This window comes from Trichogramma pretiosum, unplaced genomic scaffold (genome assembly GCF_000599845.2).
Source record: "Trichogramma pretiosum strain Unisexual culture from Peru unplaced genomic scaffold, Tpre_2.0 scaffold11, whole genome shotgun sequence".
NCBI classification, from domain to species: domain Eukaryota; kingdom Metazoa; phylum Arthropoda; class Insecta; order Hymenoptera; family Trichogrammatidae; genus Trichogramma; species Trichogramma pretiosum.
This window is the reverse complement of record NW_019641702.1, coordinates 2,442,234-2,454,830: the sequence shown is the minus strand read 5'-3', so window position 1 is coordinate 2,454,830 and position 12,597 is coordinate 2,442,234. Positions and strand designations below refer to the sequence as shown.

Below are 12,597 nucleotides of genomic sequence, written 5' to 3'. Positions count from 1 at the left end.
TTCGAATGACATTGCACTAGTTGACGCGTGAAAAAGACGATGCAACGGCTCTACTCTAATAATTTTGAGCGTGTGTGCGCTTCTATGTATGGATATATATTATATAGCTATATAGTACAGCATTAAAGCTTGTTATACGGGAGGCTCGTTAAAGATGTTTTAATGTCTCCCCCAAAATATTCGCAAAAATGCAGGTGCTCGCCATAAAGTCTCGCCAAGCTGCTCGCACGCACATAGGTGCGTTACACACACACTCTCACATTGACGTATACATGCAAGAACAGAGTTGACCACACTCCTCGCGTGCACGTACACTATGCACCTCTCTCTTTCTCGTTTGTCCCTTTATTACTATTTTTATTACTCTTCTTGTTTACACTTTACTGCTGGCCTTCTCTCTCGCTCTTTCGTTCGTTTTGCTGCTTATAATGTTCGGAAGAGAGGCCGCGTGTGCGCGGGCAGCTTATTTTATAACTGACCACGCCGCTTTCACTCTATGGGATTCTCTTCTTGTTTACATATTGCTTTTGCAACTATAAAATATTATGCACGCCCATTTCGCGCGCGTGCAAGCATGACAGTCACTTGTGTATGTGTGTGTATGTATCAACCGAATGCTCGCGAGCGCTGCAAAATTGTCTTTTATACTCGACGCGCAGCTTCGATGAAATACGACGGCTCGACGACCCAAGGTTTTATCGAACGTTTCGGTTTTTTTCCCGAAATTATTATTAAACCAAGGCCGAAATAGCGTGGAGTACGCGTCGCGATCGCTCGTCTCGTATAAAATGAAAAATCTAAATGAAGTCTAAGAAACGCACGGAGGAAAAAAAAACATTTACTGGCAAGATATGGTTTCGGCACATTACAACCGAGAGTCGAGCTGCTCGTGTATAATATGCAATCCTATGTGTGTGTATGTGTGTTCGTCTGCACGACACTTACATACGTTTAAGGATTTGCTTGTGTGGCGTGTATATTACACTCAACTGCAATCATAAATCAGCAGCTATTAAGATGCTGCTATGGGCCATGGTGGCAGTGGTGGCGCACGCGAAGTTACGACGGCGCGCGATGACGACGCTCTATCATATATTTATGTATGCAAAGACCTTTATGCGAGTGTGTGTGTGTGTGTAAGCTGTACCGCGTGTCGTCTCGAAACCTCGAGCTGAATCTTCCCCGAGCTCGAGTGTGGCGCGGCTCACGCACACAATCTACGCAGACTGCGAGACAATAAGTTTGACGTTAAATTATTCATATGCATATAGAGCTGACTCGACGTGCATTAAGGGTCCATCCCGGCATCACGTGCTGGATATTGACTATGTGCGTAAACGTATACCATACGAGGCGTTTGATTCTGCAAAAGCTCTAAATGTAAATACAGCGTAGTAGGTGTCGTCACCGCGTCAAAGTAAACGTCAATAATAACAATGGTGTACAGGCTAACATACGCAGAGCCCTGACTTCACTGTGTTTACGTTTAGAGCTGTTGCAGAGCTAAACGCTCTTTATAGTGTACGTGCACTGTGCGACATCTTGGCACTTGTTGCAGTGGCTGGATCGTTCCCCCAACCCTGCTAAGTTCTATCTCATTCGTATAATCCTATTTATGAGCATTTATTTTATATTTTTCTGGTTTGATTTATTTTCCTGCTTAATAAACTATCGCTTGCACATTTAATTGATTAAATTGAATTCATGCATATGCATTACTAAATCAGACCGAAGTAAATCAAACATGTGCAGACAAAGATAGCGATCTCTTTGCTTCAATCGATATTTATTCCATAAAATTGCTAGTGTATACTGTATCACGTATTCGCTTCTATGCTTGTAATAATATTTAAATGTTGTTGCTGTGGAGGGTCGTGATCGCCTTGCCTCGTTCCACCAAAGCAATTCAGCAAGGGTCTTTCGATCGCTTTTCTTACATGGGAGGGCATCCCTTTTGTGTATTGTGCGGCGTTTACTGCCACGAACGCGATCTGCACGTTCAACATCCGCACGAATTTTCGAATTTAAATTTCTGCATCGGCATTTTTGCGTGTCGAAGCAGGAAAGAATAATATATCCCGATAATATCTAATTTATTATGGTCCGTCGTTGCCGTTTGACAGTTCGTTTCTTCCTTTTTTTGTATCTTCGCCGATCGGAAGGATTCATGAAAAGCAATTTGCAAAAGTTGAATGAATCATTGTTCCCTTTTTTCACTCTTCTCTGACATTTATTCATTCGCAATTATTCGGACCCAAACACGGACAAAACTGCAAAAGCATCAAAAGAAAGCCAAGTGCAGTTTGTGCGAGGCGCGATGACTCCATCACGTCTCTCTCACTCTTTCTCTCTGGTTGACTGTGCGAGCTCGTTTTGCTTGTTAATTATGCACGTGCACCTTTGTCATTCGTGCGAACATGTGTCTGTGTATCTGTGTTTATAAACGCTTAAATTAATGCTGTGAACGGATGTATTTTCGTGCACACGCTCAAATATTTATATAATAGAAGCGATCGTGTATATAATGCGCAAATGAAAGTGTTTACTACACACTGCGTGGCTCGCTCCTCTCTTTTTCTCTCTCTTTCTCAATGCTGAAATATATACGTGTAGAAGCAATTTGCCGCTTGAATTTTTCATTCTTCCAAAGCTAGATATGTATTCGTAATAGCCAAACAAGAGTAGAATTCGCTTCATCAATATCTATTGTTTTCTATTTTTAAGACAATTAATTTCACACAATTTAAGCCTCTGTGGTCTATTTGCGATTAAAAATCTCCGTCATTGAGCTGCAATAAAAGTCTTGTCTAAAAGTAACGTCAATAATAAAACGCGTGAAACTCCAAGCGCGTAGATCTGATCTGCAGGCGCACAATGAAGTGGTACATCGACTCTAATCCGTCCATGTGACTTTATGCAGCTTTTCTGCTGTTGCTGCCGCTACATGAATCGTATAATACGCCGCAGCACATTACGCATACGCATGCCCCGCAAGAACCTCCTCTATTTTTTTGCTCGCACGTATCTTCCTTTCCGGTAGCACCAGCTTTTTTTTCTTCCTCTTTAATGCCTTTTTTTCGCGCCTCGCTCGTGGGCCTTCCGCAGTGCACTGCCTGTGCCAGTGAAACCTTCTGCCGCGTGCACAGCGACGCGTAATTAATATTACCCGCGCCAGCCCCAAGTATACTTTCTATCTCGGTCATCGTCTTGTGTGCAGTTGTCGTCGACGTACATAGAGGAGACATTGTACGTAAAGTGTGAGAGACTACGCAGCGGCTCTTCGCTTTAGCGTCTTCAACGCGCGTGTGTATGAGCGCGCGGATAATGATGGTCTCGCGGATAAGAAGCCTCGGAGCTGGCTATATAGATAGAGGCCACCTCCGAATGCAACTCCAGTGCAGTTGCATACGTATGCGCGTGTACATACGAGGCAACACTTGTCTTGCTTTACTTTTTTTTTCTCTTTTTTCATTCGTCTGTCGGAGATGGTCCTCATTCATTTTGATGTGCGTATGCGGACGAGAGTGGCGAGTGAGGTGGGTGGTATTCGCGCCACGGCAGACCTACTAGCTTACGCGCGTACTAGCCGTCCGTTTTTGCCCTTTAATTATTTTGCCTATGCCGAGATCTAGCTTCGCAAATGCACTCGTGCGCGCACCGCCAAGACTAAGCGAGTCTGGGGGCTTTGTTTTCGCTTCTCGAGCTTGTTACTGTAATTGCATTCGTACGCATCCATTGTGCAAGCTAGCTAGAATATTTTCCTTTTTTCATTTTCTCAGTTGGCTTTTGTTTGATGTCTCGCGCGCGCCTTGGTACTTTTTGAAGAAATGACAAAGCAAGCGGAAAATTTGATCGATGAATTTTGCTCGTGTAAATCTGAGCGCGCGGTACATAGCGAATCGAACGAGTCGATCGCTTACAACTCTTTCGAATCACACGCTCGCTTTTTGCCATCGAGTCAAGTTGGCGTGTATGTATCTGTGAGCCATGCCGAGGCATATAGCAGCTAAGCTCGGATTCATGTGTGAACGAGCGAAGAGCGAGATAGAGCGAGATAGAGAGAAAAAGCGCGAAAGGAAGAGGCATAAGACGCGATAGAATCTTCGCGCGCAGCCTTCTCGGCTTGTTGCAGCAGCAGATCACTTTGATTATTATAGCACCAACGAGCCTCTGATGGAAGTATATTATGTATGAGCCATCGTCGTTCAGTATAATGTGATCGACTGTTCAGTCCACTTGTAACCACTTGAAACTTTCCCGCATGCTATTCGCATATGTGCATAGCCTATAACGTCTTGCGAGGAGCTCGAAACATTCGCACATATAGCAGTTTTATATCGCACGCGCAAAAAAAAAATAATTCGCCCTTTCATTAATCAACAGAAATGGAAATTATTTAACCGACTTGTGTACCGTTAGCCTCTGCAACGAGTACGCGCATAAAAGAGTTGTCACTGCGTCTCATTTCTTTTTTCTTTTATTACACCTACCTATACGCGCACACACACATGAACGCTTATAGGCGTACTTGCGCGTTTGCGTCTTAATTAATCGCGGATGCGCTCGAATGTACGTCGCTGCGCATGGAAGAAAATCTGCACGAGCTTCATTAATTAAAATAATGACTAGCTTTTTTTCTCGGGCCAATGACGATGATTCAGTGCGTGCAAAGCAACTTTACGACGCACGTACAAGCTGCGATATGCGAAAAATGACGTTGAGAAAGAGAGAAAGAAAGGAACTTTGTTGCATATAAGATTTATAATATTGTACAAGTTACATAGATTTATACTAGTACACAAATGTTGAAAATTATGATATTTTTTTCATATGACTAATGAAAATTTTCCCTTTTACAGATGGTCCAAGCAATTCAGGTCCTTCGGTTTCATCTTCTCGAACTTGAAAAGGTAAGCATATGAATTTTGATATTATAAACTGTAACATTTAGCTGATAAATTTAAACAAAAATTGGTTCAAAATGTCGGTTCTCTTCTGGTTACGGGAGGTATTGGAGGGCGGCGTGAATTTGATTCGCTGCCAAAGTGGAAAGCATCCTTTTGATTTGCTAAATGTCCACTAGCCGATAACTACGCCATAATTTGAAAACCGATAGGCTGGCGCGTTCACGGTCATCGCGTATCTGGCTCACAATGCCGAAGATTGGCCGTGATTATATATCTAATGTAAATTTCCATCACGAGCATTGGTATGCGCGCGGTGGAAAAAAACACGAGATGAGTGGATATCGTGATTCGCGTTCGCGAATCATGTAAATGGGCGTTCGAGGCGTCTCTCTCTCTCTCTCTCTCTCTCTTGACTGCAGCATAGAGACTCTCCCCCTTGTATCAAACATAGCCCTCGGCTGCCGATGCACCGCTTATATAGTCTCTTCTTTTTTTCCTCTCTCTCTCTCTCGCCCTCTCTCTCTCTCTCTCTCTCTCGTTCTCGTCGTTTTATCTGTTTCGCTGGGCTCGAATATTTTATCGACACAAAATAGCGGACATCCATCGCATTTCCATCGAAATGGTATGCATGCAGCTGACGGCAGCGGCACTGGCTGTGTGTTGTATAGATGGCCGCGTGCACGCTTCTCTCTTTCTCTCTTCCTCTCGACTTTCTCCCCGTGCGCCATCTTCGCTGCTATATATGCATGTGCACGCAGCGGCAGCGCACGGCAGGTTTATCGGGCGCAATTTTATAGCAATTTTCCTCATTTCGTACACAACAGATTACTAAGCAATATATACGTCGGGGCCTGGAGGGCACGAAATTTTTATTTGTGCGACCGTCTCTCTCTCCTCTTGGTTCGATGCTAAATAAATCGTTGCTCGAATAACAGGTATAACAGCAAGCGCACGGCAATTCGGCTGCAGCGCGCGATAGGCCGGCTGCATCGTGCAGTGCACGCGCGCGAGAGAGCATAGCGTGTGTGTACCGGCGTATATAAAATCGGGACGATATTTCGAGTGTGTGCAATGTGGCGTTGGCGACGTCGGCGGCCATATTTTCTATTCCCGACGCCACGGCTCGACACCAAGTAGCTGCATAGTCGATAATAGAAGTGGCACGAGCTCTACTGACCCTAAAATGCGCGTTGCGCCCGAGTTCGTCTTCTTCTTCGTTCACCTCGAGGCGCCAGAGTTATGCTGATTCGTCATCGGATGCTAGTTAAGTGCGATCTCAAGCCTATAGACGCGCATATAGACGGATGCGTGCACTGACTCAAAAATGCTATATTTTCAGCAAACGCTTGGAGTTGAGATTACTCGGAGCAGAACTACAAATCAGTATTACATGAATGAGTAAATTATGAGTACACATGACCTGTGAATGCAGGTTGCATTTGTGATCTTAGACGATAATTGCTCATCTCCAAAGCAGACTTCAGCTCGTTTCTTTATTTCTGATGGTGTGAACCTAACCTCTTGTCACAAGTTTATTTTTATCAATGTAATAAAAAACGATCGTCGAAATTCCTGAGGTGGCAAGGTAATCTTGAGCCGTTGACCAATAACACCGAGGATAGTAAACACAAGCATATAATAGTTAAGGCTCAAAGACGCTAGTCAAGAGCTTTTGTACATAGGTGCAATTTAAATCCATCCTCTCTCGTGCGCTGCATTTCACAAGAGCAGTGCAGCGTACATCAGGCTGATATGCGGCACGTCGTTGTTTCACCGTTCGCGCAATGCGGCCAATTTCTTCTCTCTCGGTCTCTCTCTGCTCAGCGCGCCATACACTGTTTGCTCGCTGTATAGTGTATGTATACACAATTCACACACGCAGACACACGGAGAAGGAGGTATTACGCGCGCGCGCTCGCCATCTGTGTGTACACCCTCCTCGAGTCTGTTTATAATACCTCTTGGTGCAGCACGCGTTCTCGCGGCTTCGGAGAAACTGGTTCTCTGCGGCCAATCTCGTTATTTTTCTCTTACCACCGGGCGCACTTTTTTACACTTGTACAGAGTGCTGCGCTGCCGCTGCCGCTGCTGCTATTGCACTGACACCGCGCGCTGCGCTGATGTGCATTTTCTAGAGCCAAACGCGAGCCTGCGCTTATGGCGAACAAAATGCCGCTCCTTGAAAATTGCGCAAACATCTCCTTTTCGTGTGGGGCCGGCAGCGATGAGATTTTATATATATACCTGAAAATATTGCCAATTTCTGATGTCTTGATTGGCGCGGATTTTAATTAGCTGCGACCGACACCGAGCGACGCGCCGCCTTTAATCGATGATGTATGAGCTCCGCGACACTATCACGTACGCGTGCAGGCCGCAATAGCTATACGCAATATCACTATAGCTGTACGCACTCATATTATTTATACAGCTCTCGGCAAAGATTTATGAAGTTCCTTTGGTAATTGAAGAATTTATGAATGTCGCTTTATGAATGATATATTCTTCCGTAAAATCGATCGTTTTCTTTCTTGCGTGTGGCGTGGCGCCCGAGCTATTTGTCATTGCTCGTCGCGCGAATAATGTCATTCGATCCCACTTTTTTTTTCTTACCTCCAGCCGCAGTCTTATATTGTTATCACAAGAGAGAGCGTAAAAAACGTATTTGTTTGAACTTGGCTTTCGTTTATGGATTTTATATTGTTTCAAATAGAAGACGGACGATGACGATATAGATGCAGTCATACTCTTTGTGCGCTCGTGTCTGTATCTCTCTTGCACACTCGAAGCTAAACGCAAGGTTTAATTCAATCTTAAAGTCCCAAACGCAGCATGCCATAAATCTCCAACCGCACCATTTACCATTCATTTGCTTTTCTATAATAATATAAGTGTTGGTCTCTGCAGTCCGTACATCTCTCTGTGTATACCTTTTAATTTCGAAAAACACCCGGTATAATTTTGCGGTCTTTGCCAGTGAATTGGACCCGACGCAGGAAAAAAAGATCTCAAATCTGTTCCATTCTCTTTTCTCTCTTCTGTTCTCTCTCTTCGCAAAAGCGAGCGTCTGTGTATGTGTGCTTAAGAGCAGAAAGGAAAAATCACATGTGCGTATATATACACGAGCCTCGTACGGATCCCTTCATTACTTGTCTCTCTCTTTCTCTCTTTCTCTCTCGCTGTATTGCCTGAAAAGAGAGGCCCATTGTACTTTAAAATGGGGTGGCTTGGACTCGCGAGCGTTCATTTTTTTCTTCGTCTCAATCTTCGTTTTGGGATCCCTTCGATAAGTTTGAGCTAGGGACCGCAGAGCCAACAGAAAGTGAGAGAGTAAGAGAGACAAAAAGAGACACACTGCCATAAACAGATAAAATAATAATAAAAAAAAATTTTGCGCGGGAAATGTCATCGGCAAAGGCAGTAACTGCTCGGCGCCCCGTTCCGCTTGGCTTCTCTAGCTACAGTTTACAAAAATGTTGACTGAATTTTCTGACTGTATGGATGCTATGACGCACTCTTGCGACTAGATTTGCCCACGTCGCAAGCGACAAAAATATCTCCCTTCTGGCCCGTTGGAGTCAAAAATGTTGCCGAAGGTATAGGGCAGTGAAAAAAGAGAGTTTTCTAGTATTCGCTAAAGCAAACCCTTCGGGTGCTTGTTTTTTCCATGCACGTGCACTTGGTGTTCATTGGTTCAAGTGAGGGAACTTTCATCGGCGGCTCGTTCTTTTGGTCCTCGAGTACTCGCGCAACTCTCGTGCAGCAAAGAGACCATACTACTTGTTCCTTACTTGTTAAATCGTCCATAAAGCAGGAATAATCTCGAATTACATGCCACGCTGTACCTTGCGTGCAGGAAGTATCGTCAAGTTCTTTGCTTTGACCCCTTTTTTTTAATCTTCTGAAAAGCTTCTTTTCATGCAGGGTTTAATTCAAAGTATTGTGCTATGGGCATAAAAACGCTATGCAGCTCGCGCGTAGGTATTTCGTTTACTCGATCAAATTGCTCCTAAATCATCGAGCAGTTCTGGATCGCTGATTCAAGGACCCCCTTCTATACCGTTGCATTATCATGCGTTTCGAGATGATTCGAAAGCGTGGACACTTGCGGATACGCGCACAGCACAAGCTGATTCGTAGTGTTGGATGCGCCGACTGTATGCACGTGCAAAGCCAAGCCACTGACTCATCTTCTAGTCGGTGTGTAAGTACATCGTTAGGAGACACCTTTGCTTCACGACCTTGAGTGAATTTTCGGTCGTCCCGCACTCGTGAACTCCTCCCGAGGTTTCCAGTTACACTCGTTTCTCGTTCGGCTTTATTTTTTTTTTTTGTTTTTTCTTTCTTTTTTTCTTTCAGTCACATACGCTACTCCTCGTGCAGCTCCTCGCTCGCGCGCGCGCACATGTAACACGCTCTTGTTTTCTCCTACTACATCCTGTCGAACCGCGAGACCAGCACAGGATCACAAAGCTCCGATCGTAAATCCTTTCATTTTCGATGCTTCCTTTATTTGTTTCTCTCGACATATACCTATACACACGTATACTTCCTTTCTGCACTCTCTGTGCCTGCGCAATCTTTCTTTCGGAGGCTACCAGTAAGCAGAGGTGCCCACCTTCTGCACTCGAATATGTTGCATATGTACATAGGTATCAGCGAGCAAGAGTGTGTATGTTGGAAGATGATGGCTCGAATCTTTCCTCCGTTGATGACCGATGCACGAGTAATGTAGCAACAACCAGAGCAGCAACGACAACAGTCACAGCAATGGTGCATGCCAGAGAAGGGTCGTGTTCGCGGATCGCGTGTCAAAAGATTGCGAAATATCGACTGAATTCCAAAAGCCAATGGGTGTATAACCATCGGACTCACTATCCTCCCGACTCGCTTTCGAAGCCATTGAGATCTTCATCTTCGCTCGACTGATTCGGCGGCCGCACCGCAGTCGTATCCAATGCTTCCGAACCGACAAAAATGATTTCAGCGAAGCAACACCTATATTATAGCAGAGCTATAGCATATAAGTAAATGGGTAGCTAAAACCATTTTCTAAGCAAGCCAAGCTTGCTCAGCGGAACACGATACGCAAGCACACTTTGCGAAAAAGTCGATCCAATTCCCGGAAGCGAAACCGATCTCTCCCTCTTTCGGCATCGACTTCTACCACCCCCGTGGAGAATTTTGTGCTTGCCATGCTTGATCAACGACTTCCTGCCGCGAGGAACCTCTTCGGCGAGTATAATATCCAACCCCCTTGAATTTGATGCAGTATTAGTTGGGTTGGCGCTACGACCTATAGACTTCTGCACTTCGTTCGGTGGCTTTTTCCATTTTCGCTCCCGAAGCGCCATCCCACGCGCGCGTCTATATACGCGACTTTAAGAACGAGCAGTTTGGATTTATTTTCATGGCCGCATTTATGCCTCCCTCGAGTCATTGAGCGGGCCATGAATGGTATTTTTCAAAATCTCATTCCCTCTCTTTCTCTTTCTACCAACACGATCCCTTTGAATTGTGGACTTTTGATAAATCAGTCAGTAAATCGACGGTCATCGTTTGATTATTTTCCCGCTGATTCGAACGAAATCGAAATTATGGAACGGTGTTTTTTTTTTATAAAAAAATAACGCATAGCTCTGAGATACTTTTAACCCTCGAGATCGATTTGTTGCGGGAGCTGATAATTCGCTATTGTTTTCATACTGCACCTGAATTGCAAAAAGACGTCAGTTCGCGATCTTTGGTCTCTATAGATAAATTTGATTTCAAGATAAAGCCAAGTATTATTGTAATGTCTCGCATCTATACACATATATGTATGTATGTATGCCAGGTACGCGCACGCAGTATTATTGAATTCAAATGTCTCGGGCTTTGCGAGGACTAAAAGGGAAGCCGCTCATAAAATGCTTATCCCGTAAAACAACGGCGGCTCTCCTCTCCCTTTCTCTATCTCTTTTACTCTCTGTCTCTGTTTGTGCCCCTCGTTGCTCGCTATATATACGTGTAATAATAGTCGACGCGAGAAATGCACGCTCCACTACTATAAATATATAATGTGATCACGAGGTGGTATATGTAAGCAACATCAACGGACGCAATTATTATTCTCGCGCGCGCGCCATTACAATCGCACTAGCACAATATGGCACGTATAGCACGTGTGTGTGTGTGTGTGTGCGAGAAAGAGACAAAAGCCAAAGACGCGCGAATTATTGGTCTTGGCGCGCAGTTGCTTTTCCTATTGCATGTAAATATTATAATGGAAGAACATTCACGGATGCCGAGGCAGCTCGCGCAGGCCATTGCTTCGTGTACATGTATGCCTATATAAAATGATGATTGCTATTTTGCGCCAATGTATACGCATTAAAGCGGGATAAAAAAAAAACTACTACGCGACGAGGACGAGGACGACAGACGCTATACCTAATAACGCTTGAAGCCTCGACGACGTTACTGCAATCATTGATTAACATATAACAAGATAACGACTTTTAATACATTTCGCGAGTATATATGCTATTTTGCATGTGCGCTCGATGGCCGATCGATTGGTGCAAGCACGCAAAGAAGATGTGCGAGTGCGTGTGCGTGCGCGCTGCATGTTGTCCAGTTTATACGTAGCTGATCGGAGTGAAAGAGAGGAGAGAGAGAGAGAGAGAGAGAGAGAGAGAGAGAGAGAGAGAGGGAAAGAAAGTTGCAAAAGAAAGAGTAAAAAAAACTAGTCTAAGGAAAAAGTGGAAGGAAAGAGAATAAGCGAGCGAGCAAGAACGGGCTATCCTATAGGCCTGTCAGTCCTCATTTGCATACATAACATTCTGGTCGACCGGACACCGGTCAAACCTCCTCTCTTCTCTTTCTTTCTTTTTTCATCTTCCCTCACGGCAGGAGCAGCAGCACATCGTCTTGGTACCTGCACATACTCTCGCACACACGCGTACACACATACTAACACAAGCACACACGCGCGCTCTGACTTTTTTCCACATATACGCGAACGAGAGAACGAGAGAAAGAACGAAGCGAGCTCGAGGTCTTTTTTGCGCCTACTCCGAATCATTCTCACTGTTGCTGTTGGTCGTCTCGTACAGCACCGGCGAGCCAAGTGTATCGATGCACGCTGTCCCGAAAAGCCAGCGTTAATCGCATCGCTCCTCTCCCATTGCAATAGCCAACAAGAAGTCAACGTTTATAAGAAGAAACAGCAAGAGCAGCGGAGCAGCATCAGCAGCAGCAGCGACATGCAGCAAAAAGCGTCCCTCGCTCGTAAAAATTCCGTACTATAGTCTCATGCACTGGCGCGCGTAAGACCTCCTCTCTCGCGCTCCTCTCGCTGGCGATAAAAGAAACGTTTTGATACACGCGCGCGCGTACACATACACACTCGCGCAGCGGCACATACATATATGTACGAATTCAGACAGTTTTGCAGTGAGAAGAAAACGATTCGATCCTGAGAGAAACGACGGGATATACTCGTTACGTATAGAAACAACACCAACGGCCTGTCGAGCGCAGGACTGTGTGGTGAAAAAAAAACCTGCGTGATTCCAATTCATTCGCACCAAGTGAGAATCAGGAAGGGTTTCATAAATATCAAGCATTATCTCGAGACGTTCGTGTACCTCTCACCGCGGACGATGTCTCTTTCTGACACCGCGTTTATACCAAGGGTGTAATGGTC

The 12,597-nt window shown here is 44.8% G+C and overlaps 1 protein-coding gene across 11 annotated transcripts in view; it reads left to right on the top strand.

Annotated features, from left to right (window-relative positions):
- Positions 1–12,597, top strand: part of LOC106653886 (homeobox protein homothorax) — a 318,679-nt gene that overhangs the window by 29,064 nt on the left and 277,018 nt on the right. For all 11 annotated transcript variants that reach the window (XM_014373524.2, XM_014373523.2, XM_023462676.1 and 8 more), the window contains exon 5: positions 4,860–4,910. In XM_014373524.2, the coding sequence (XP_014229010.1) occupies positions 4,860–4,910 (51 nt within the window). The remainder of the gene's footprint in view (positions 1–4,859; positions 4,911–12,597) is intronic.